Consider the following 23,693-nt stretch of genomic DNA (forward strand, 5'->3'; position numbering starts at 1 on the left):
AGCCTCATGGAGCTTCACTCCACAGATGCAGAGATCAGCATTCATTCAGAGACTCAGGGTGGCCCTTCTGCAGAACTCTGGTGTTCTCTCTTTGGGTGAGCAGCTCCCTCATCCTGGGTACTCCGACCTGCAAATCCTAGTGACTTGGCTTCTCTGAACTCCATTATCTGTTTCCACCCAGTGAGACTCAGGGTTCAGCTGACTTCTCCCTCCTATGCGCAGCCCAAAGCTGCCTCCAGGAAGGAAGCTGGGCAACTGCAGGGTGCACCTCATTTGTTTCACTCCTTTCTGGGATCACAGTCCTCCACCACCTGATGTCCAGCATCAGAAAACCATTGTTTCACCTAGAGTCCTTACCTGGGCTAAGTTCTGCTGCCATTATTTCATTCAATCTTTAAAACACCTTAGAAGTCAGACTATCTTAAAAATGAGGAAACCTTGCCAGTCAGAATGGCAATTATTAAAAAGTCAAGAAACAGTAGATGCTGGCAAGGCTGTGGAGAAATAGGAATGCTTTTACACTGTTGGTGGGAATGTAAATTAGTTCAACCATTGTGGAAGACAGTGTGATGATTCCTCAAGGATCTAGAACCAAAACATATCATTTGATCTAGCAATCCCATTACTGGGTATATACCCCAAGGAATAGAAATCATTTTACTATAAAGACACATGCACACATGTTTATTGCAGCACTATTTACAACAGCAAAGACATGAAACCAACCCAAATGTCCACCAATGGAAGACTGGATACAGAAAATGTGGTACATATACAACGCAGAATACTATGCAGCCATGAAAAGGATAAGATCATGTCCTCTGCAGGGACATGGATGAAGCTGGAAACCATAATCCTCAGCAAACTGACACAGGAAGAGAAAGCCAAATACCACATATTCTCACTCATAAGTGGGAGATGAACAATAGGAACGCATGGACACGGCAGTGGCTGGGGGCGGACAACACACACACCAGGACCTGTCAGGGGGTGGGGGCCAAGGGGAGCGAGAGCATTAAGACAAATACCTAATGCATGTGGGGCTCACAACCTAGATGACAGGTGCAGCAAACCACCATGGCACACGTATATCTATGTAACAAACCCGCACGTTCTTCACATGTATCCCGGAACTTAAATTTAAAAAAAAAAAAAATGAGGAAACTTAGAGTGGCCAGGTTACTGTCTCAGAGTCAGACAGCTGCCAAGGTCTGGAACACATTTGTTTCTATGAACTCTCCCTGGCACTGTCCTAGACCTTGAGGCCCAGAGGTGGAAGGTCTGAGAGCATCCAGGCTCTAGGGACAAGGCCTTGCAAACAATATCCAGGCCTCCTTTCACTTCAGAATTCTCCTCCTGCAGATGTCCTGGCTCCCAGTTTCAGAGCTCACTTCTTTGTGTACACAGTGTGGGAAGGACTGCTTGGTCTGCATTTATAGTTACCATCACATTTGCCCATAAGGCACTCTGACGCAGCACACAGCATTCTCTGTTTAACAGCATATTTGCTTGATGAAACTGATTGAAATTTAACATGTAGGGTCTGCCTTAATGATCTTGTTGGAGAATGCTGAGCAGTGCACCTGGAGAGTGGAGGCAGCATCCAGGCTACTAGAGTGAAGCCAGTCAAGGTGGCTGCTTCTCAAACGGATTTTGCAATCTCAAGCTCCTCCTTCCCCCACTTTGACTTTATTATACAAAAGATTTCAAATATGGAGAAAAAAGTAGAAAGATGAAACACTCATAGACCCATACCTAGATTGAGCAATTTTGCTTCATCTTGTTTATTCCTGTAGTATTTTAAATAACAAATACAATGACGGTTCACTTCTAAATACTCCAGCATGCATCTCTAAAATTTAAGGATCTTTTCCCACCTAACCATGATAACAACTATTATTATACTTAAGAAAATAAAAAAATACATATCTAACCTAATAACAGTCCATAGTTCAAACCACCTCTTGCCTTTAACATTTTTTTAAGTGTTGGATAATTAAAAGCAGTTTCCAATCAAGGATAACACAGTACATTTAAATGTTGTATTTCTTACATCTTTTAAAATCTAGAACAGCTCTTCTCCACTGTCCCCTTCGTGCTCTACAATATTGACTATTGAAAAGACCAGATTACTACCTGAAAGAATATTCTACCCTCCAGCTTTGTTTCAGTGTCTTTTTTTTTTGAGATGTAGTTTCATTCTTGTTGCCCATGTTGGAGGGCAACGGCACGATCTCTGCTCACTGCAACCTCGGCCTCCTGGGTTCCAGCGCTTCTCGTGCCTCAGCCTCCCAAGTAGCTGGGACTACAGGTGCGTGCCACCATGTCCAGATTTTTTTTTAGAGACGGGGTTTCACCATGTTGGCCAGACTAGTCTTGAACTCCTGACCTCAGGTGATCCACCCGTCTCAGCCTCCCAAAGTGCTTGGAGTACAGGCATGAGCCGCTGTGCCTGGCCTGTTTCACTGTTTATATTATGGTGTCACTTGTTCCTCAACCTCCTCTATTTCCTGTAAGCAGGAAGTTGGGTCTAAAGTCTTGAATATATACTTTTGGGCAGGGTGGCATTGCGCATTGTGACCACATGCCTGGTCATCCAGTATGATGCCCAGATCTGCCACTGGATCCAAGAGGCAGTGGGCATAGGCCTCCCTGCAAGACCTTGTTCCTCCCCTTTCAAAGGGTAAGCAATGTGTGGTCAGGCCCCTTTTCCTGCATAAAATCTCCACATCCCTGCCCCATTCTCATCTCTTCCCACCAACTGAGAAACATGCCCCACTGACTCGCTGTGCCTTCTGGTACCTCCACCAGGAAAGATTTTGCTGAGTTTACCTCCTGAATTTGTAGTGCAAATGTGTGAAATTTTTTTGAATTGAAAAAATTAAAACTATAATTTTCAAAATTTAAAACTGTAATATTAATTATGTTCTTCATGGCTCTGAAGCAAGATTCTGTTGTATCTTGGAGACGGGGGGCCACTACTCTGAAATCCCAGTGACAGGCAGCACCGAGCAACTGAGAGCCTCAGCATTCTCGGGCTGGTCACACCCACAAGCATGGCACAGACCCAAGTCCTGCAAGATGTCTGGGAGGACAACTGAGACCTGTGGTCCAGCCACATTGACTCAGGAGGTAAAAATGTCAACAGGCCACAACCTCTGGGGCTCCTGGAATTGGAGACGAAGCCAGCTCTGAGTTTATGCAACCACAGGACAGTGAGAGAGGGCCATGGACTTGATTTAGAGCCACAAGATGAGACCACTGCCCAAACACCCCAGGGATGCTGACGAATCTTCTCAGAGCTTCCAGGACTATGGCTACAGGTACATCTTGGCCAAACGTGGGCACATGTTGCAATCAAGGGACTGAAGCCACAATCACAAAAACCTGGCCCATGGTCCCCCTGGAGTTGTTCTGCTTTGTTTGTTTTTGAGACAGTCTCGCTCTGTCACACAGGCAGGAATGCAGTGGTGCGATCTTGGTTCACTGCAACCTCTGCCTCCTGGGTTCAAGCAATTCTCTTGCCTCCCCCTCCTGAGCAGCTGGGACTACAAGTGTGTGCCACCACACCCAGCTAATTTTTGTATTTTCAGTACAGACAGGGTTTCTACTAAAACCCTGGTTGGCCAAGCTGGCCTCGAGCTCCTGACTCAAGTGATCTGCCTGCCTCAGCCTCCCAAAATGCTGGGATTACAAGCATGGGCCACTGTGCCCGGCTCCACCTGGAGTTTTAAGATTCTGATTTATAAATGTATTATATGATGGTCTACCAAAAGTATGCAAATCCTGCCTACACTTATTAACGCATTCAGTGAGTCCCCTTTATCTGAGTGCAAGCGGCAACTGTTCTAGAAAATGGGAACCATGAGGTTATCAAAGAACCTGGAAGTAGGGTGAGATGAGGAAGCACATCTTTACGATGTCTTCCACATGCAGTCACGTCTCCTCTTACAATCCTAAGACTGACCTGTGAGGTTCATATTACAACCCCTAGTTTATATGTAGGAATGTCAGAACCCCAAGGTTTAGAAACAGAATAGCCAGAAACAGGAGGGTGGCCATGCAGCTCGGCATGGCAAGGTCAGGCCTCCCAAGTCTACATGACTCTTAATAAGCTCCTGGCCATTCATTACAGCATGCCATCTCCAATGCAGAATCACACCAACAGAATTGAAACTGCGCATTAAAGAGAAGGCGAGTGTCACCAAAATCTATTTCCCAGGCTTCTTTGCAGAATTCCAAATTCCTAGCACGACCAATAAGGCCCTTCTTCTACATCTTGCAGCCTCAATTTACGTCACTTTCCTGTTGTTCCCTGTGCTTCGGCCATCCTGGCCTTTCCGTGCTCTGAAGGAGTGGTGTTCCTTCCTAAACCAGGGCCTTTGCACGTGCTGTTCCCACTCCAGTTCACCTAGCTGGTTTCCACTTATCCTTAAAGTCTGGGTTTATCTTATCTCCTCAAGGGAGCCCTCACTGCTCTGGAGCAGGTCAGGCCACCATGTCCTTTATCATAGAGCACCCTACTTCTCGTGGACAGCACCTTCACAGATGCTTCTCCTTCAGGGGGTTGGAGTCACCAGGCCACCACCACAGCGCCCGAAGCCTGGAGGTTTCTGATTTCCACAGAAAGCTTCAAGTGCATACTGTGTGTGAGTGAGCCTGGCCACTTCCTCTGTGGGATTTCAGTTCCTTATCAGTAAAACAGAGCCCGTGGCTTTCCATGAATGTGGGGTTGACTTACCAGAATGCTCAGGTCCCACGTTATCCTCTTGAACGCAACAGGTTCCCTCTAAACCCACGAAAATGGAAAAGCTCCGCTGCCATTCCTGAATGTTTATTTAATCTGCATTCTGGGTGGCCCCTAGGGTAGGTGATGGGCATTCGCCACCCAGGATGGTGCCCCACCTGGTCCTCCCCAGGCCCTGTGGCCATTCTGGCCACCTCTCTGTGGGCTCCCGAGCCCTGCTGTTCAGCACTGTCCCTACCCCACAGAGGTAGGGACCTCTTTTTCTTACCTTCTTCTTTTTACCTTCTTTCCTCCAATCCCTGATGGCCCCCTAATCTAGTGCAGTTGTCTCTGTGTCTTTGGAGAGAAGACGCCCCATTAATGTGTCATGAAACCAAATTTACTCCATTTAAAGGGCTGCCTTCATTCGGAGGTTTTGTCCATTTCTTGGTTTTAACCTCTCTTTTCTGAAATTGCAGTAAAAATAAATAGGTGTGTGTTGCTTTAACTTTTCCCTTGGAGAAATCTGAAGCCCCCACCTTTTACTGTCAAGAGAAACACCGGGGCCTGAGAACTCCCATCTTGGGCGAGGATGCCGTTCTTGAGCCCCACGCGTGGCCTGGGCTTTCCTTTCCCGGCTTCTCTCTTCCTCAGATCCTGAGTCCCACAACTATTCTAGCATCAGCTTCTGCAAGCCAAGCCGGGCTGAGGTTTCTGCGACTGCTTCCTCCTGGTCTCTCTGGAAAACTCCACTCATTCAGTACCCAAGCAAGAGGTCATCTGTCGGGAACGCACTCCCTCGGCAGCGCTGTGCCACCTCTTTTCACTCCATTTGAGTGGCCGGCACTTACCTGTGCTGTTACCTGACGCGTCCCTTCCCCCAGCACACTCGGGCAATGGGTGGGCAGGCGCTCAGGTAACACTGGTTGAATCAATGAATGAATGAGCCACGTGCTCAGGAGGGCCCTTCCCAGGGCTTCTGCTGTTTGCTCTGCTCCGGGATTCTCCACCAGGGAGGAATCCGAGTTGGGGACCTCGCACCACCCGGCTCCGGCCTAACCCCGCGCCTTGCAGGCCGCCCGTTTCCTACCCCGCGTAGAAACCCCCCGCCCGTCCCGCCCCACCAAGGGCGCACCCCTCTCACGGTGTGAGCGCCAGCCCCGGGAGCTCCAGGAACTCAGGAGAAACCCGCGGGGGTGCCCGGGTGCGGGGCGCGGGGCTGGGCGCACAGGGACCGAGGAAGGGGCGCCCGGCGGCCGCGGGGTCCGGGCCCAGGGTCCGCGCCGAGGGCGGGCGCAGAGCCCGCTGCCGTCCCGCCTCCCGCCGGCGCTCCCGGCCTTTCCCATCCGGCCCGCGACGCTCCGCCCGCCCCGTCCCACATGACGCCGCCTCCGCCGCAAACTTTTTCCTCCCCATCCTGTCGCGGCTCGAAAGGAATGGAAAATGGCGGCCTAGACGCGGAGTTTCCTGCCCGACCCGCGGCGGCTCCGGCGGCGCCATGACGCGCTGGGTGCCCACCAAGCGCGAGGAGAAGTACGGCGTGGGTGAGCAGCGCTGCCGCCGCGCCTCTCGCCCCAAGCCCGGGCTCCGGCGGGGCGGGTGTGCCGGGAGCCTGTTGCTGCCGCCCCGAGCGGCCGCCGGGCCAGGGAGAGGCGCTTCCGCCCGCGCCGCCGCCCCGCGCGCAGTGTCCAGCGCCCCCCGCCGCCCCGCGCCCCCGCAGCGTCCGCTCCAGCCCGGGGAATCTGGGTCGGGAACAGGAGGGGGTAGGGTGGGAATGGGGGCGGGTGCGTCCCTCCCCAGGGCGTCCCTCCCCAGGGTGTCCCCTCCGACGCCCGCTCCTCGGGACCCCTGCAGCGGAGCCCCCTGAGCTGCTCTCTGCACGGCTGGGCCCGTCAGGGAAGCTCAGGGGTCACTGTCTCGCGGTGGCTTCTGCTGCTTGGACGAACTTGCGTCCCGCGTCCGGGCTCTGGGTGGGCGGGCTCAGGTCGGCGCGGTCAGAGCGGAGAATTCCGCCCTTTCCCGGCGGGGAGGAGCGGGCGCGACCCGGGTGGCCGGCGCCCCTTGCCCCTCGGCGGTCTCGCTGGGGACCGTGTGGGACCTTGGAGAGAAGGCGAGCGGCCGAGCGCCCCTGTGGGCCCGGACCTGGAGACCCGTCCGGGAGAGCGGGGGCCTGTTTTTGCTCCGCGGCTCTTTGTCGCTTCCGAGGGGGGATGGAAGGAGTCGGGTTGCAAGTTTACATTTCGGACCCGAGTGCGCATTCCAGAGAGGGAGGCGTTCCCTTGGGGCACAACAGACGGGTCCGTCCGCTGGGGACCCGCAGCCCGCCGCCGAGGCCTGCGGACCCCCACCTCCTCCTGACCTGTGCGCCTGGTCTCGGGACCTTGCCGTGGCTGCTCTCCTGCTCTCCGGGGTCCGGGATCTTCCCATTTGGTTTTCGGGCTTGCTTTTCCCCGTCCCACCATCCACAGACATCCTTGACCGCCTGCCTTCTCCAGGCCAGTCGGCCCGACTGGAAAGACCTTTGGTGGCCTCCCATAGCCCACGCTGTGTCCTCCGAGGGCACCGTCTCAGCAGCAGCCCCGCGCCCATTCTGTGCCTGGCCCGTGCTGGGCCTGCACTGGCAGTGACTTGCCCGCCCCTCTGCTGGTGTGATTCGAATCCTGGCCCTCTGACTTTTGGGAAGCGCCCTTGTTCCCGGAGCGCTCTCCTTTCTGTGAACAGTTGCTTCTCTGTGCTGTTAATGACTTACAGTGGGCCCTGACCACGGAGCCAGCTGAACAGTGGTCGTGGGGACAGTGCTGGGACAGCCCTGGGTCCCACCGGGCCTGCACTTAGCTTGTTCCACATGCTGGGAGGCATAGGGGGGGCCTCCTTGCTTCAAGACCGTTATGGCTGAGCTTCCTCCCCATCTCCCCATTTTGCAGATGAGGAAACCGAGGCTCAGATACATTCACAAAAGTGCAGGAGAGCTCGTCTGTGTGCAGACTCTAACCTGCACCCTATGCACCACCTAATGGATTCAGTCTGGGGCACTTGGCACGTGCCTTCAGTCTGCATCGGAGGAGGGAGGTTCAAGGTGGAGATTCCAGCTGAGAATACTTGGGGTGTGGCGACAGTGGGGGTCCTTTGGGGGGTAATGTGTAAAGGAGAGAGTTGAGGACTGACTTCCAGGGAACTAGCACTAGCACGCAGAGAGAGAGAGAGAGCGAGCGAGAGAGAGCGGAGGAGGTGGATAGTTGGGAGAGGCAGGAGGCTGGCAGAGGAGCAGGCATCCCATAGCCCTGGCCCTGCTGAGGAAGCAACTCAAGCGCCCATGGCAAGGGTGCAGTAATGGCCATTGGGGATGCAGTGGGGGCCATCACTGCTCCCATTCTACAGAGGCAAGGAAGAGGTGGATTGCTTGCCCGAGCTCACATCACTAGTAAGTGGTGCCTCCTGGATGTGAAGTGTGGCCCCCTCAGGTTCAGCTGCTACAGTGTCCTGTGACTGCCTGCAGATGGGCAGGGCTTCTCTTTGGGACACCACATTTTAAGAGACCTTGTTACCCTTCATCTGCTCCCAAAGAGACCTGGGTGGTGTCAGTGAGGATCCTATAGCGTAGCTGGATGGTCTGGAGAAGACTGAAAAGAATGTTCATAGATGGGAGAACGGGGTCTCCTTGCTGAGGAGGAGGCTATGGGCCAGAATGGGGCGGTGCCCTTGAGTCTCACACCTTGCAGAAGCTTCACCAGCGCTCATGGTGGTGACTTCTAACATCACACCTCTTGCTAATACTTTGGTTTTAAGAAAACTCCATGTTTGATTAAGAAAAAATACATTTAAAAAAGTTAAGAAAACACAGATAACAGTGTTGGAAAATTTTAAAAGGTGAAAAGTATCTGGGATGGTTTTGCCAGGAAATTCCAGGAAAGATGTGAAGGGCTGAAGGTAGAGGAGAGAGTGGCTGCTGTGCTTCCTCTCACTGAGTGCAGATGACATCTCGCTGGGTAGACGATAATGAGACAGCACCACTCCGTCGGCATCCAGTGCACTTTAACCAGAGTCCCCCATCAGGGAGGGTGGGAGAGGAGCTGAGCATGAGCGCTTTGGGGCCGTCCCAAACTCCCCACTTGTCTGGAAGTGTGCAGTGGGAGGATTTTAGTGGTTCTCACGGAGGGTGCTGACTGGGAAGGATGTAGGTGCTGGGATGTAGGGATTTATTTCCAGTAGGTGATTGGCTGTTTCCACCTAAGGGAAAATTACTGGAGGACCCCTCCACCACCCTTACCAACGCCAGCATTTTTCGGAGCTTAACAACAGTGCTGTGTTTCCCTGGAGGCACTCTGGTGGCTCTGTGGGTGGACCACACTTCCACTTTGGCCACTTGGCCCATGAATGAATCACGAGGGGAAAGAAAATGATAAAACTCCATCTCATTTGGAAACATGAATCACAGCTTATTGTTTGCAAGTACTGGGAATCTGTTAGAAGCATTGTTTGTAAATGAGATACTTCAGTTGTTTATTTTGTAAAATTGGGAAAGGAGTAAACAGCTGATCTGGGGTTCCTTCTGCAAAGGCAGGAAATGCTGGTTCCTGCTGATTCATTCCACTGGGGGCTGCCTGTGAAATTTAAGCAGCACGTGTTTCCCCCTTGGCTTTGAGTTGGTGGGTCATATTTACGGGCCTGGCTTATTAACAGGCGTAAACCTTGACTTAGCTGTCACACTGGCCAGGTGATCTTTTCCCTCACAGCCCAGTAGGCAGTCTTATGTCCCAACATCAATAAAATTATGTTCCTATGGATCCTGTTCCTAAGATGAGGTGAAAAGATGCAGTATGTTCTAGAATCACATGTGAAGACCATGTGCTCACTCACATCTCAGCGATGGTGTTGAAGGCAGAATAATGGTCCCCGAAAAGGTCCATGCCCTAATCCCCAGACTCTGTGAATTTGATACGTTACGTGGCAAAAGGGACTTTGCAGATGTGATTCAGGTCACCTGGAGTTGGTCGTCAGGACCATCCACATGGGCACAGGGAACTTTGGCTGTGAAAGTTATGAAACAGGCAGTCAGAAGAGCCTATGTTTGGAGGCACAGTTGCTGGCCCTGAGATGTAGGGACTCACTTGCAAGGACCAGAGGGAGGCCTCAGGGAGCTATGGGAGGCCCCTAGCTGATGACCAGCATGGAAACCTCAGTCCTACAGTCACAAAGAATTGGATCCTGCCAACACCCTGAATGAGCTTGGAAACAGATTTCCTCCCAGGGCCTTCTGCTAAGAGCCCAGCCAGCCAATACCTTGATTTTGAGACCCTGAGCCGCTGGGCATGTGACCTGTGGAACTGAGATAATAAATTTGTGTGGTTTTTAAGCTGCTTAGGTTGTAATTTGTTATGGCAGCAGTGGAAAACTAATACAGATGATGGGAGAGAAGCTTGCAGGGTGAGGCTCTCTGCACCCTTGAGATCTGTTACTAAGTTCATTGAAGGTGGTGAACCCAAGTGTGCTCTTCACTTCGGCCACTTCCAGGGTACAGCTCTCAAACGGGATGGGGCATTGGCACTACTCGTCTTCATAATGGGATGCTGGAGCAAATTACTCATACTTCTTAGCCTTGGTTTTCTCATCTGTGAAGTGGAACTAAGCCTGCTTGCTGCTGAGTTGTGAGGACTCGTCGAGATGATGTTGGCAGAGAATTTAGCACTGTGTTCAAGATATGCCAAGTACTCAGTGAAGCATTGCTTTTATTAACTTTTTATTTAATAAAGCACAAAGTTTAGAAACGTAGCGACAAGTAGCTTCTGTGTGCATTTAACAGGTTGCCGAAAAAATGCCTTTCTTCAAAAGTTGATTTCTTGATGGTATGTTTTACTTTCTAATGGGGTTGGAAGTCACATTTGCTCAGTGTGAGGAGCCTGACTTGTATGCGTTCACATTAGCTCTGAGCGGTGATAATTGCTAAGAATTGTGTGATATCCAAATAAATTTGGGAGCGTGGGAGTTGAAGAGAGATCTCTTTTGTTATCTAGAGTAGCAAGCAAGCTGCTACTTTGGGGAAGAAAAATTAGATTTGATCATAAGTAAATAGAAATGCAGGCATTTTCATTCACTGGAGTTGCAGCAAAACCCAATCAGGGCATATTATATTTCTACAAACCTGATTTTACTTTGGAAACATAAAAAATTTAAATTTATTTCTATGCCATTGTTTGCCTAGGATACCAGACATCTGATCAGGATTGTCTTAGCGTGTGTCAGTAGTTCTGTCTCTTGTTCATTTATCACCTCTGTGGATGCAGGTAGTGAAATGGGGAGGAAGAAATAGGCTGTGTGGGTGTCCTTTGCTGGGTGTGGTGCTGGCGCCCCAGGGCCATCGCTGTAGCAAGTGCACGCTTGTACACTGTCCCCACTCTCCTTTCCTCCCTCCCTTTTCCCTTCTTCTCTGTACTTTGTATTTTCAGATGATTGCATTAAACTTTGTATTTTCAGATGATTATAGCCAAATGTGGGTGTAAAATATAATTCAGAGAGATCATGAGTAGCCATTACTAGTTCCCCCTAAGGTTATGTCTTGTAAAACTGTAGTACAGCATCACGACTGGGATATTGACATCGATAGTCAAGGTACAGAACATTTCCAGCACCGCAAGCACCCCTCAGTTGTCCTTATGTACCTCCCTTCACGCCTTTCTCCCCTCAAATCATGGCTACCCTTTGCCTGTTCTGTGTTTTTATAATACTGTCCTTTAAAGAGTGTTTCATTAATGAAATTGCATAGGAGTTAAGCTTTCGGGATTGGCTTCTTTCACTCAGTATCTCTCTCTGGATATTCACCAGGATTTTGCTGCTTTGCTGAGTATCGTTTCATGGTTTGGATATGCCCCAGATGAACTCTTCACCTGTTGAAGGACATCTGGGTTTGGCTGTGACAAATATAGCTGCTATCAACATGCACATACAGGTTTTAGTGTGAACCTAAGTCTTCATTTTCTGGGATAAATGCCCAGGAGTGCAGAGGCTGAGTTGTCTGGTAGTTGGATGTTTAGCTTTTTAAGAAACTGCCAAACTTGCCTGGAGTAACTGTGCCAGTTCACATTCCCACCAGCAGCATATATGTGATTGTAGATTTCTCGGAATCCTTGCCATCATTTGTCACTGTCCTTACTGCTTGTGTAGGTGTGTAGTTGTCTTTCATTGTAGTTGGATTTTGCATTTGCCTTGGTTTCATTTGGGAGCCAGCGTGCAGCTTCCTGTGCTGCCGCAGTACAGGAGAAGGTGGCCGATCCAGAGGGTGCTGGTGGGGCTCGGTATGCGCGGGTCCACTGAGCTGTGAAATTGTCGAGTGTGTTCAGGGGAGGACTTTGATCCAGTTTGAAGAGACATCACGGAGTGGAAGGCTCACTGGGCACATGCAGCAGTGTGGAGACCACGGTTAACGCTAGGCGGTCCCTTGTCAAGATGTGGTTGTCAGGATGTTCACTTTTCAGACCCTTCAGTGCATCTGGAAGGCCTTCAGGGAGGAAATGAGGAGGCGACCCCAGGAGGGGTCAGAGTTTGAGTTTTAGCCTTGACAAGGCCACTTTTCATGCATGTGACCCAGGGTGAGTGTTTGAACCTCTTCCAGTCTGGTTTCCCCGTTTTGAAGCAGCGCTGTTCAGGATGGTACTGTGGGCTTTGCCTCACTGAGGCTGGGCTGATGGGAGTTCACAGGAACTAATTAATGCACCTTAAGGCAGTTTGGAAACATTGTTATGCAAATGGATTGTATTCGCCATCAGCCACTGTTCTTCAATTTGCTTTTATTGATGTCCTGGGAAGTGCTTTGGGGCTGATGTTGAAATCAGTGTGGAATTTGTGTGTTGACTGGAGCTACCATAACAAAGGACCACAAGACCTGGTGGCTTAACCAACAGGACTGTGTTTCTTCACCTTTCTGCAATGCTGGAGTCAAGGTGTTTTGGCAGTTGGTTTCTTCTGAGACCTCTCTCCTTGGGTTACAGACAGCTGTCTTCACTGTGTCTTCATATGGTCTTCCTTCTGTGTGTGTCAGTGTCCTCATTTCCTCTTCTTATAAGGCCACTATGGCCAGGCTCGGTGGCTCACGTCTGTAATCCCAGTACTTTGGGAGGCTGAGGTGGGCAGGTCACCTGAGGTGGGCAGGTCACCTGAGGTCAGGAGTTAGAGACCAGCCTGGCCAATATAATGAAACCCCATCTCTACTAAAAATACAAAAAATTAGCCAGATGTGGTGGCGGGCGCCTGTAATCCCAGCTACTGGGGAGGCTGAGGCAGAAGAGTCGCTGTAACCTGGGAGGCAGAGGTTGCAGTGAGCCGAGATTGTGCCATTGTACTTCAGCCTGGGCAACAAGAGCGAAAATACATCCCCCCCCCAAAAAAAAAACAAAAACCCGGGCACAGTGGCTCATGTCTGTAATTCCAGCACTTTGGGAGGCCAAGGTGGGCAGATCACGAGGTCAGGAGATTGAGACCATCCTGGCTAACACGGTGAAACCCCGTCTCTACTAAAAATACACAAAATTAGCCGGGCATGGTGGCGGCGCCTGTAGTCCCAGCTACTCCGGAGGCTGAGGCAGGAGAATGGCATGAACCCGGGAGGCAGAGCTTGCAGTGAGCTGAGATCATGCCATGGCACTCCAGCTTGGGTGACAGAGTAAGACTCTGTCAAAAAAAAAAAAAAAAAAAAGTCACTACTCATACTGGAAAAGGACCCACCCTAAAGACCACACTTTAACTTAGTCACCTCTTTAAATTCCCTGCCTCCAAATACAGTGACACATCCAGGATGCTGAATTTCTGAGGTTAGAACACTGACATATGGATTTGGAGGGACACAATGTAGCCCATAATGGTGTGAATTTGATAACATAAGACTTTTCATCTACAGTTTCCGGAACTCTGTCTTTAGTGGCCTTTGAATTTTTTTTTTCCTGCAAGGCTGTGGGTCCTGGTGCTACTGGACTCCAGGGAGGTTAGGAGCTTTCTAATGGACTCTGATTTGTGTCTGTATTCAGATCTGGAAATTCCTTGTAATCAAATTAGTGACAGAACAACGCAATCAGTTGGTTGGCACCCCAACAGGAACTTCAGAGCAGTTCTTTTTAAGTGTGATCATTCTGTGAGCTTGGCTCAGTCTCTTCGAGCTCAACCTACCTGGGCTTCAGCTGCATTTAGCATTAGGATATTCACACATCCTGCTTGGATTTATTTCCACTTTCTTATCATTTATGTTTTTGTAGCATGAGTAGGGCAACCACCCTCATACTGGCTCTGGAATCCCAGTTGGACAGTGATGGCAAAACCCGGGCTTTGATGCTGGTGTCGCACACTTAGTGACGCAGGGCTGTCCCACACAACTCCAGGGGGCACTGTTCTTCTCCACAGCCCAGGAGGCTGGCTTCTCTCCCCCACTCACACCAATCACAGCCCTCCATGGCCTTGGGCAGTCAGAAAAGCGCTTTAATATCAGGGGCCAATGGGGCAAGGGAGGGGGCTTGGCTTGTGAAATAAATGACACCGGGCTTCTTGATGATGACTTACAAGCTCAGTTTTGGCCTGGCACTCTGCAGGTATCCACATGCTCACATGCACGTGGGAAACCGAGTGTCCACGCAGGCACTCCCCACCTTCAAAAGGCAGATGGTTTCACCCCAGACAGATGCCTGTCAGTTTGTTAAAGTTTCATTTGGGTGCCTTGAGGAGAAAAGGGTCCTTTCTCTTGGCATATAGCATGTGCTTGTCAAAACAGCTCAGGTTAGAGGTGTAGAGATGTGTCTTTGAATATCAGCCTTGTGTTTTATTAGGCGTGTGACCTTGGGGGTTATTTACATTAAGCCTGAGTTTCTCCTTTGTAAAAATGGTGATAACGCCAACCTCTTTGGGCCCTTCTTAGGAGAAAGAGAAAACCTAGCCCAAACCGGGCCCGTGGTCTGTGCCTGATAATGTTAGTTTCTTTCATCCTTTATTGATTGCTTTGTAAGTAGAAGGCCGTGTTGCCCGGGACTGAATCTCTAGCTTAGTTCAGGCTCTCCCCAGCCCTGCTGCATTGGGCCCCATTGCTTCTGTAGCCCCGGCCTGTTGCAAAGTGCTGGTCAGAATTTTAATGTTAGTTCTGAGGTTAGATCAGGGACTGTAGTTCTTATTGATTGCTGGGGGGCCCTGAAGGGACAGGATGAAGGCAGATCTCTACATCTCTCATCAGAAATGTTACCTTGAGTCTTTATCTAGTTGCAGTTGCTGTTTAGACCTGTGATTTCTTGCTGCATCTCCTGAGGAGTGTGATGGAAAATTTATATGCCATCTTGAGTGATTTGTTTCTGTTTTAAATTGTATTTTATTTATTTATTTTTATAGACAGGACCTTGGTCTACTGGCCAGACCGGAGTGCAGTGATGAGATCATAGCTCCCTGCAGCCTTGAACTTCCAGGCTCAAGTGATCCTCCCACCCTGGCCTTCTGAGTAGCTGGGACTACAGGTCTGGCTAATTAAACAAAACGTTTTAAAAGAGATTGGGAAAGGGTCTTTTTATGTTGCCCTGGTCTCAAACTCTTGACCAAAGTGCAGGGATTGGAGATATGAGCCACCACACCCAGGGGAGTGATTTAACTTAATTGATTACACTAGGTAAACTTAGGTATATGTATGTAACAGTCATGATTTCCTTTCTGACTAAGGGTTAGTTGCTGTAACAAACAGCCCCAACATTTTACTGGCTTCATACAATACAAGTTTGTTTTTCATTTGTGTCATAGCAGGCGGTGGGGAGGGTGAGCAGGAGCTCTGCTCTGCTCTGCCCAGCCATTCAGAGTCTCTGCCTCCTTCGACCCTGCCAGTCTGCCCTCCACGAGGCTCCTGGGCCCTTTGCCATTCAATCTGTAGATGGGGAAAGGAAGAGATGAGGACTGTGCATAGATTTTCTTTCTGGCCCGGGCTGTAGGTGGTATCCATCCCTTCTGCTCACATTTTCTCACCTTGACCTGAGTCTCTGGTCAGACCTGCGGCCAGTGGGGTGGGAAGTGTAATCTGACTGTGTACCTCGCAGGAAGAGGGGAATGTGGATTCGGTGGTCTCCTCCACGTGTTCCTACTAATGCTTATTTTCCCTTACCAGGAGGAGTGTTAGTCTGGACTCTTCAGCTTCATTGACGTTGAGCACAGAGATTGTATATCCTCAGGACTTTCACCCTGAAAGTCAGTTGGCAGAACAGATGTTCATGTCCCTATAAAGATGGAAGTGATGCCAAGGACAGATGCCGCCTTTTTCCTTGGGGTGTATTTTGCTACTTATGTCCTATAGATTTCAGGATATTCTTCAGGGTGTACCAAGCCCAAGAGCAGTGCTGCTTTCTCAGTGTGTTTCTTTCTTTTTTGTGGGGGACGGGGTCTTGCTCTGTTGCCCAGGCTGGAGTGCAATGGCACAATCTTGGCTCACTGCAACCTCCGCCCCTGGGTTCAAGCAATTCTGCTGCCTTAGCCTCCCAAGTATCTGGGATTACAGGCGCGTACCACCACATCCGGTAATTTTTTTGTACTTTTAGTAGAGACAGGGTTTCACCGTGTTAGCCAGGATGGTCTCGATCTCCTGACCTCGTGATCCGCCCACCTTGGCCTCCCAAAGTGCTGGGATTACAGGCGTGAGCCACCGTGCCTGGCCTCAATGTGTCCTTTTCATATCTATCTGGCTGTTCCTATTCCCACCATCCAAAAACACATGCAAACCCCAGGCCCCTTTGCTGTGCTATTTAAAATTCTTTTGGCCTCAGAGGGCTGTGTACTAAAGCTTGCTAATGAGAACTGTGTCTTTGTTTTTAAGTGTTTTTTGTCTTTATAGAATGGAATCTTTATATTCTGAAATAACACTTGTCTGAGTATGTATGCAATGAAAAAGGCTATAAAATTAAATCAAGGAGAGCAACAGTGACTTAAAAGTTAGGCTTTGGGACACTGTGGTGTGGAGTTTAGAGCACTGGATTGGGAGCCTTAATAATGGGGTCTGGTATTCCTGGGTACAGCACTTACTGCTGCCTCCTCTGCCCTTCCTGAACCCCGGGCCGCTTACCTGGAGTTAGGGCGTATCTTAGCACATCTGTGCATCTCAGCTCTGCCCAGGGGAGACAGCAGGATAGTGTGTGTGGAAGAGCTTTGAGAAGAGAAACTACTACTCAGTGTTGGGCTATTCATGTTAAACTGTTATACAGTCAATATTAACTTCTTACAGAGAAAATATACGGTTTCTGGTGATTGTTTTAAATTGGAAAAGGGCAGTGTGGCATTTTGAGTTTCACTTTCCTTAAAGTTTTATAATTTTTATTTTACTTACTAGTAGACAAATTTTCTAGTAATTGATTATGTTGTGAGTAGATGAACATCTTGCATAAGCAGCTAGCCTGGGCTGCTGTGTAACCTATGTATAGAGACGAATGGTGATGAACCCTGTATGTTTCAGCCTCGGTGAGGAACCTGTGTCCTAAGCCACAGAAAAGTTAAAGAAGACTCTGCCTCGAAATAACTCATTTCTTCCCGCCCTTCTCCCCTTCTTCCCTCATTCCTTCTGTCCTTTCTTCCTCCCCTCCTTCCTTCTTTCCTCCTTCCTTTCCTCTTTTATTTCCTCCCTCCCTCCTTCCTTCTCCCTGTCCTTTCCTTCCTTCCCTTCTTTCTTCCTCCCTTCCTGTTTGCTTGTCAGCTCTGTTCTTAGACATTGGTATCTGCAGCTGCCCTCATGGGGTTTATAGTCTGATACAGCCAACTCTTCCATATCTGAAACTCTCGAGGCCAGTGGTGTTTCAGAATTCCAGTTTGTCACAGTGTGGAGAGACAGGTGGGAGCTGTGCTTGTGGCTCCCGTGCCGGACACCCCCGAGCAGCTCTGGGCAACACCCTGGCGTCGAGCACACTGATTCCGCTGCCACGAGTGTGTGAACATTCACAACACGAGGGAAGCCATCTGTCATTAGCTCCTCTCCGCTCAGGCTAGACTTTTGCTATTAAATGAATTACAGACATCTCTTTGGGTTTGGGAACTTTGTGGGTATTTTGGGCTTGTGGGTAATGAACTGTCGATGTTGTATTTTTTCACAGCTAAACCAACACATTCAGGTTTTGTCTTCTCAGGGCCTGTCATTCATTCTGGTTCTCTGATCAGATGTCCTCGGACTGTGGGTGCCTGCGGCCAGCCTGGAAGCCCTTTAAAATGCCCTTCGTGGCCATCCTGGCCTCATTCCCAGATCCACTCCTGTCCAGCTGGGTGCCTGGCTGGTCCCAGGTTACAGTCTGCAATTCCCGCTCCCCTGCCTCAGCTTGACAGGGTCTGTGGCTGATCTGGGTCAGGTCCCGGGCACTGCTGGCCTCATCACATTGGCCTCCGGACCCCTTCTGGAAGAGACAGCCCTTTGTTCCATCCCGGGCTGTGGGGACAGGCTTGTGCGAGAACTGAGGGCCCAGTGAGAATGGTCTTGAGTCCTTAGGGCCTGGGAGTCCTAGGTGGAAGTGGGAAGGAGGAGGAGGAGAGTAGGGAGGAGATGCGAGGACTGTGTGCACCCGGGGCCAGGTTTAAGAAGTCAGGGTTAAGGACATTAGAGGCCTGTCTCCCCCAGAACGCAGAGAGCTGTGAGTTTTCCTCCTTTAGTTCCTTAGCCAGAACCCTCTAGAGCAGATTCTGGGGTGATGGAGCTTTGGGTATGAGTTCTTGTCAGCCAGGCGTAGTTGTTAGGAGCTTGGACCTGCAGTAGGTAGCCCTCATCTGGATGAGAGGGACTCAGCTCTGCCTATTGAGAGCTTGTGCTGCCCGCAAAGTGACCTGCCTGAGGCTCATTGCCTGGTCCCTGTGAATATTAAGTGGCATCAACACAAAGAAGGGACTTCCAGGGGAGGCTGCCCGGGATTGCGAGCGTGCAGTGGGACTCCACTGATGCCTGGGATTGATTGCCAGCATGCAGCGGGGGCTCCGCTGATGCCCGGGCTTGCATGTCGCTGCTGCTGCCTGCTGGTGCGTGACTGTAGCCCCCTGTGCCCGGCTGGTGTGCTTGTCCAAGGTGACGATAGTACTTTTTATTGCACAGAGTTGCTGGAGAGTTGGATGAGCTGTTTCATGTCAGTACAGTTTCTCAGCGCCGGCACTATTGACATTCCGGGCAGGATAAATTTTCACCCTGGGGAGCTGTCCTGTACCTTGCTGGACACTTAGCAGGTCCCCCTCCAGCTCTGTATGTTCTTCAGGTGATTTGGGGATATGACTGGTATTTTAATAAGTTCTAGAATTTCCCCCATTGACATTGCCAGGATGTCTCAGACATTGCCAACTGTCCCGGGGTTAAGTGGGGCAGGATGGCCTAACTCACAGTAAATACTCAACAGCTGTTTACTGTTACTAATGATACTGTGTTATTAGCAGCAAAGTCAGCAAAGTCACTTCTGTATATTTGGGAAGAAAAGCTAGAAACCCCAACGACTTGGTTCTGGCAGAGTGTGCAGGTGGGCACAAAGGATTCGGACAGGTGGGCATGGAGGATTCGGATAGGTGGGCATGGAGGATTCGGATAGGTGGGCACGGAGGATTCGGACAGGTGGGCACGGAGGATTCGGACAGGTGGGCACGGAGGATTTGGAGGAGGAGAAAGCTAAGAGGGAGTGTGGGGGCCCTTCGGCCTAGTTTCTTGGCTGTCTACAGATCATTAGGAGCTGGCAGTGTTTGTTTCCCCTTCTGAGAGACAAACATGAGTTTCTCCTGAGGTCTGATCCCAGGAGTGATGTGCAGATTAACGGGAATTGTGTGGCTCATCCCAACATCTCCTTTAAGAAACCCCACGCAGGCTGCTTAGAGACCTTCCTAAATGCAGCAGGTCAAGCATTTGCTTCTTGGAGTTTTATTTGCTGGAATAAAGGCACTTATCAACCTCTTTTTTATTTTTCGAAAATAATAACTTATTTTCTTTAACATAATTGACTTTACTAGGGGCAAATACTGATTTAGCAGGAGGGAAATGTGATTATTTTTCTTTCAAATTGCTGTGCTTCTATTAACTTCACAAGATTTATTTTCACATCCTCCTACCATCATAAGTGTTTTCCTGCCCATTTTTCAAAGGCAGGAATGGTCTTATTCCTCCAGGCACCATGGCCAAGTGGCCAAATTTCTTCACATTATTCTTGGGGGTTGTTGCTTTGAGGATCAGCCCAGTGAGGCCAAAGGGAAGGGGAGGTGGGGTGTTTGCAGGAGGCCTGAGACTTAAGTGACCCCGATGATGGTCTGTGCTATTTCCATACTCAGGCTCTGTGGCCATCAGCCCCTGTTGCTCTGAGGGACAAAAGCTTTCTTATCCCAACCCAGGCTGGATGACCCCCGCCTCATCCCGTGTTGCTTTCTGCAGTTCTGCGACATGCTTCCCCTCCAGTCCCCTGGGGGCAGGTGGTGTCTCCATGTCCCCTGCTAGACGGAGAGCCCTTGAGGGTGAGGGCTGAATCCTGTTGCTTTCCCTCTTCCTAGCACCTGCTGTGGTCCCTGGCACACCTTGTCGAACATTGAATGAAGGCAAAGGGAGAGATTTCATCTTAGCAAAATGTCGTGAGCTGCCTGGAGAACCACAAGTTTTCTGTTGGTGGGGATTATGTCTTGGAGGGGGCGCCACTTCCAGGACTAAGGCAGAGTCGGCTCAGCTCAGGAATGCAGTGGGTGATGGGGTCAGCAGCCCCCGTGGCTGTGGGAAGCACCCATTGAGGGCCCCATCCCGATTGGCTTCCTGAGCTAAGATGGGTGCCTTGTCCATGCTGGATAAATATGTGGCATTGTCGGTGGGTTGGGCAAGTCAGTTACACGACTCTGTGTGCTCGTCAGATGATTTGGGGATATCACTGGTATTTTAATACGTTCTAGAATTTCCCCCATTGACATTGCTACAAGGCCACTTTTAAAGTTCCTTCTTAATAAAATGTTCCAGTAAAACACTTTCCTAGTCCCTGTGTTGATATGTTTGTCTGCAGTGACTGGATCAGCTGGTGGAAGAACAGAAGGAAAAGTGGGTTTTTAAGGGAGATTGTGCTTGAGTCCCACTTCCAGCTCCTAGTCATTGTGGGACCCCAGTGGGGCTCCCCAGATCCTTCGGGTCTTGATCATCTGTAAAATGAGGGTCCTGCCTCCAGTCTTTTCTGCTCCCAAATGCAGTGATGAAAAGCCAATGAAATCAAAATATATAATATATATGCTAAAGTACTTTGTAATTATAAAGCATTAAACAGCTAAAAGGAATAAAAAATTCTTTGTAGAGCACAGATTGGCAGACTTTTTCTGCAGAGGTCTAGAAAATAAGTACTTTAGGTTTTGCAGGCCAAGAGGCAAAATGGAGGATACTATGTTAAAAAATTAAACCCAGAACTATCCTCTGACCCGGTGATTCTTCTTTTAGGTGCGCACCCAGAAGGAGAAACAGTTCACATAGGCTGGTCCGAGCGCAGTGGTGTTTGCAACTAGCTGATCACAACCAGTTACTGATGTTATTGTGCCTTCTCCACTCCCACTGCTTCTCTTACCTTTACAAAAGGTTCAGGCTGGGCATGGTGGCTCATACCTGTAATCCCAGCACGTTGGGAGGCCGAGGCAGGCAGATCACCTCAGGTTAGGAGTTTGAGACCAGCCTGGGCAACATGGTGAAACCCAGTCACTACTAACAATACAAAAAAGATTAGTTGGGCGTGGTGGTTCGCACCTGTAATACCAGCTACTCGGGAGGCTGAGGCAGAATCACTTGAATCTGGGAGGTGGAGGTTGCAGTGAGCTGAGATTGCGCCATTGCACTCCAGGCTGAGCAGAAGAGTGAGATTGCATCACTGCTTTTCAGCCTGGGTGACAGAGTAAGACCCTGCATCCAAAAAAAAAAAAAAAAAAAAGTTATAATTGGCTCATGTTTCTGTAGGCTGTACAGGAATCATAGTGCTGGCATCTGCTTCTGGGGAGGCATCCGGAAATTTTCAATCATGGCAGAAGGGGAAGGGAGAGCCAGGGCATCACAGGACAAGAGCAGGAGCAAGAGAGGGGAGGAGCTGCCACACTGTTAAACAACCAGATGTCTCATGAACTTACTGAGCAAGAACTCGCTCCTCACCAGGAGGATGGTGCCAAGCCATTCAGGAGGGATGTGCGTGATCCAAACCCCTCCCACCAGGCCCACCTTCAACACTGGGGATCACATTTCCACAAGATATTTGGAGGGGATAGACATCTAAATGGTATCAGTGGCTTTGGAGTTTCCTTTTGCAGTGATGAAAATATTTTAGAACTAGACAGAGGTGGTGGTTGCACAGCATTAGGAATGTACTAAATATTAAACACTACTAAATTGTATACTTTAAAATGGTTAATTTTCTGTTATATTAGTTTTACCTCCTTTAAAAACAAGATGAGGACCGGGTGCGGTGGCTCACGCCTGTAATTCCAGCACTTTGGGAGGCTGAGGCGGGCAGATCACCTGAGGTTGGGAGTTCGAGACCAGCCTGACCAACATGGAGAAACCCCATCTCTACTAAAAATACAAAATTAGCCGGATGTGGCAGCACATGCCTGTAATCCCAGCTACCCGGGAGGCTGAGGCAGGAGAATCGTTTCAGCCTGGGAGGTGGAGGTTGCGTTGAGCCGAGATTGTGCCATTGCACTCCAGCCTTGGCAACAAGAACGAAACTCCATCTAAAAAAATAAAATAGAATAGAGTAAAAGATGAGACCCATTCTTCGCTTATGGACAGTATAAAGCTAAGCTGTGGGCCAGATTTGGCCTGTAGACTGTGGTTTGCAGATCCCTGGTCTAGAGTCTTAGAACCTTTTAGTTTTAGAATAATGACCATTATTTTTGTAATAATGTTGTATGCTAGTTATTAAAATGTTGCAAACTATATTAAAGTTAAAAGGATGTAGAAAAACTTAGGCATGGCTGGGTGTGGTGGCCCACGCCTGTAATCGCACCACTTTGGGAGGCCATGGCAGGTGGATCACGTGAGGTCAGGAGTTCGAGACCAGCCTTGCCAACATGGTGAAACCCCATAACTACTAAAAATACAAAAATTAGCCGGGTGTGGTGGCAGGTGCCTGCAATCCCAGGTACTCGGGAGGCTGAGGCAGGAGAATCACTTGAACCCGGGAGGTGGAAGTTGCAGTGAACCGAGATGGCACCACTGCACTTCAGCCTGGGTGACAGAGCAAGACTCTGTTTCAAAACAACAACAACAACAAACCTAGGCATTCTCCATGCAATCTACCATTGAGAAAGGACTGCCATTCTCAGCATCTCCACGAGCGATGGTCCATACCCTCCCCCTCCCCACTTCATACACAGAAACCTAATCACGAGGTGATGGGATTAGGATGTGGAGCCTTTGGGAGGTGATTAGGTCATGAGGACTGAATGTCCTTCTAAAAGAGGCCCCGGAGAGCTTGTTCCTTCCACCCTGTGAGGACACAGTGAGAAGGTGCCTTCTGTGAGCCAGGAAGCAGGCCCTGGCCAGACACCAAATCCACCTGCCCCTCAGTCCTGGAATTTCCCAACCTCTAGAGCTGTGGGAAATGAATTTCCGTTGTTTGTGAGCTGCCTGGTTTATGATATTTTGATATTGCAGCCTGAACAGAGGTAGATACCACGTGTCGAGAGAAGCAGGCAGAAAAATAGGAGAACCATGGACTTTTAGAGTTGAAGGGTACCCCACCCTCCTTGATTTCTAGTTGAGGAAATGGAGGCTGTGAGTGCTGCAACTGAGCGGGGACCATCTCTGGGGAGCCCTGTCCGGAGCCTTAAAAAAGGCAAACGGCCCTTGAAATGGCAGGGTGGGGAGAGTTGAGCACAAGGTTAAAAAGCAATTTAACAGAAATCCATTTCTTTAGGATTCTTGCTTTTTCCACCATGTTGCCTCCAGAAGAACAGAAAATAAAATCTCCATTTTGCAGTCTTCGTCTGACTAGTAGTTGCCGCGGGGGCCAGGTGTGGTCAAGGG

At 49.7% G+C, this 23,693-nt stretch overlaps 1 protein-coding gene across 4 annotated transcripts in view; it reads left to right on the forward strand.

Moving 5' to 3' along the window:
* Positions 1-6,158: 6,158 nt before the first annotated feature.
* Positions 6,159-23,693, forward strand: part of DOCK1 (dedicator of cytokinesis 1) — a 555,400-nt gene continuing 537,865 nt past the window's right edge. For all 4 annotated transcript variants that reach the window (XM_005566736.4, XM_005566737.4, XM_074003072.1 and 1 more), the window contains exon 1: positions 6,159-6,270. In XM_005566736.4, coding sequence (XP_005566793.1) covers positions 6,225-6,270 — 46 coding nt within the window. In that variant the 5' untranslated portion in view covers positions 6,159-6,224. The remainder of the gene's footprint in view (positions 6,271-23,693) is intronic.

This window comes from Macaca fascicularis, chromosome 9, assembly GCF_037993035.2.
Source record: "Macaca fascicularis isolate 582-1 chromosome 9, T2T-MFA8v1.1".
Taxonomy (NCBI): domain Eukaryota; kingdom Metazoa; phylum Chordata; class Mammalia; order Primates; family Cercopithecidae; genus Macaca; species Macaca fascicularis.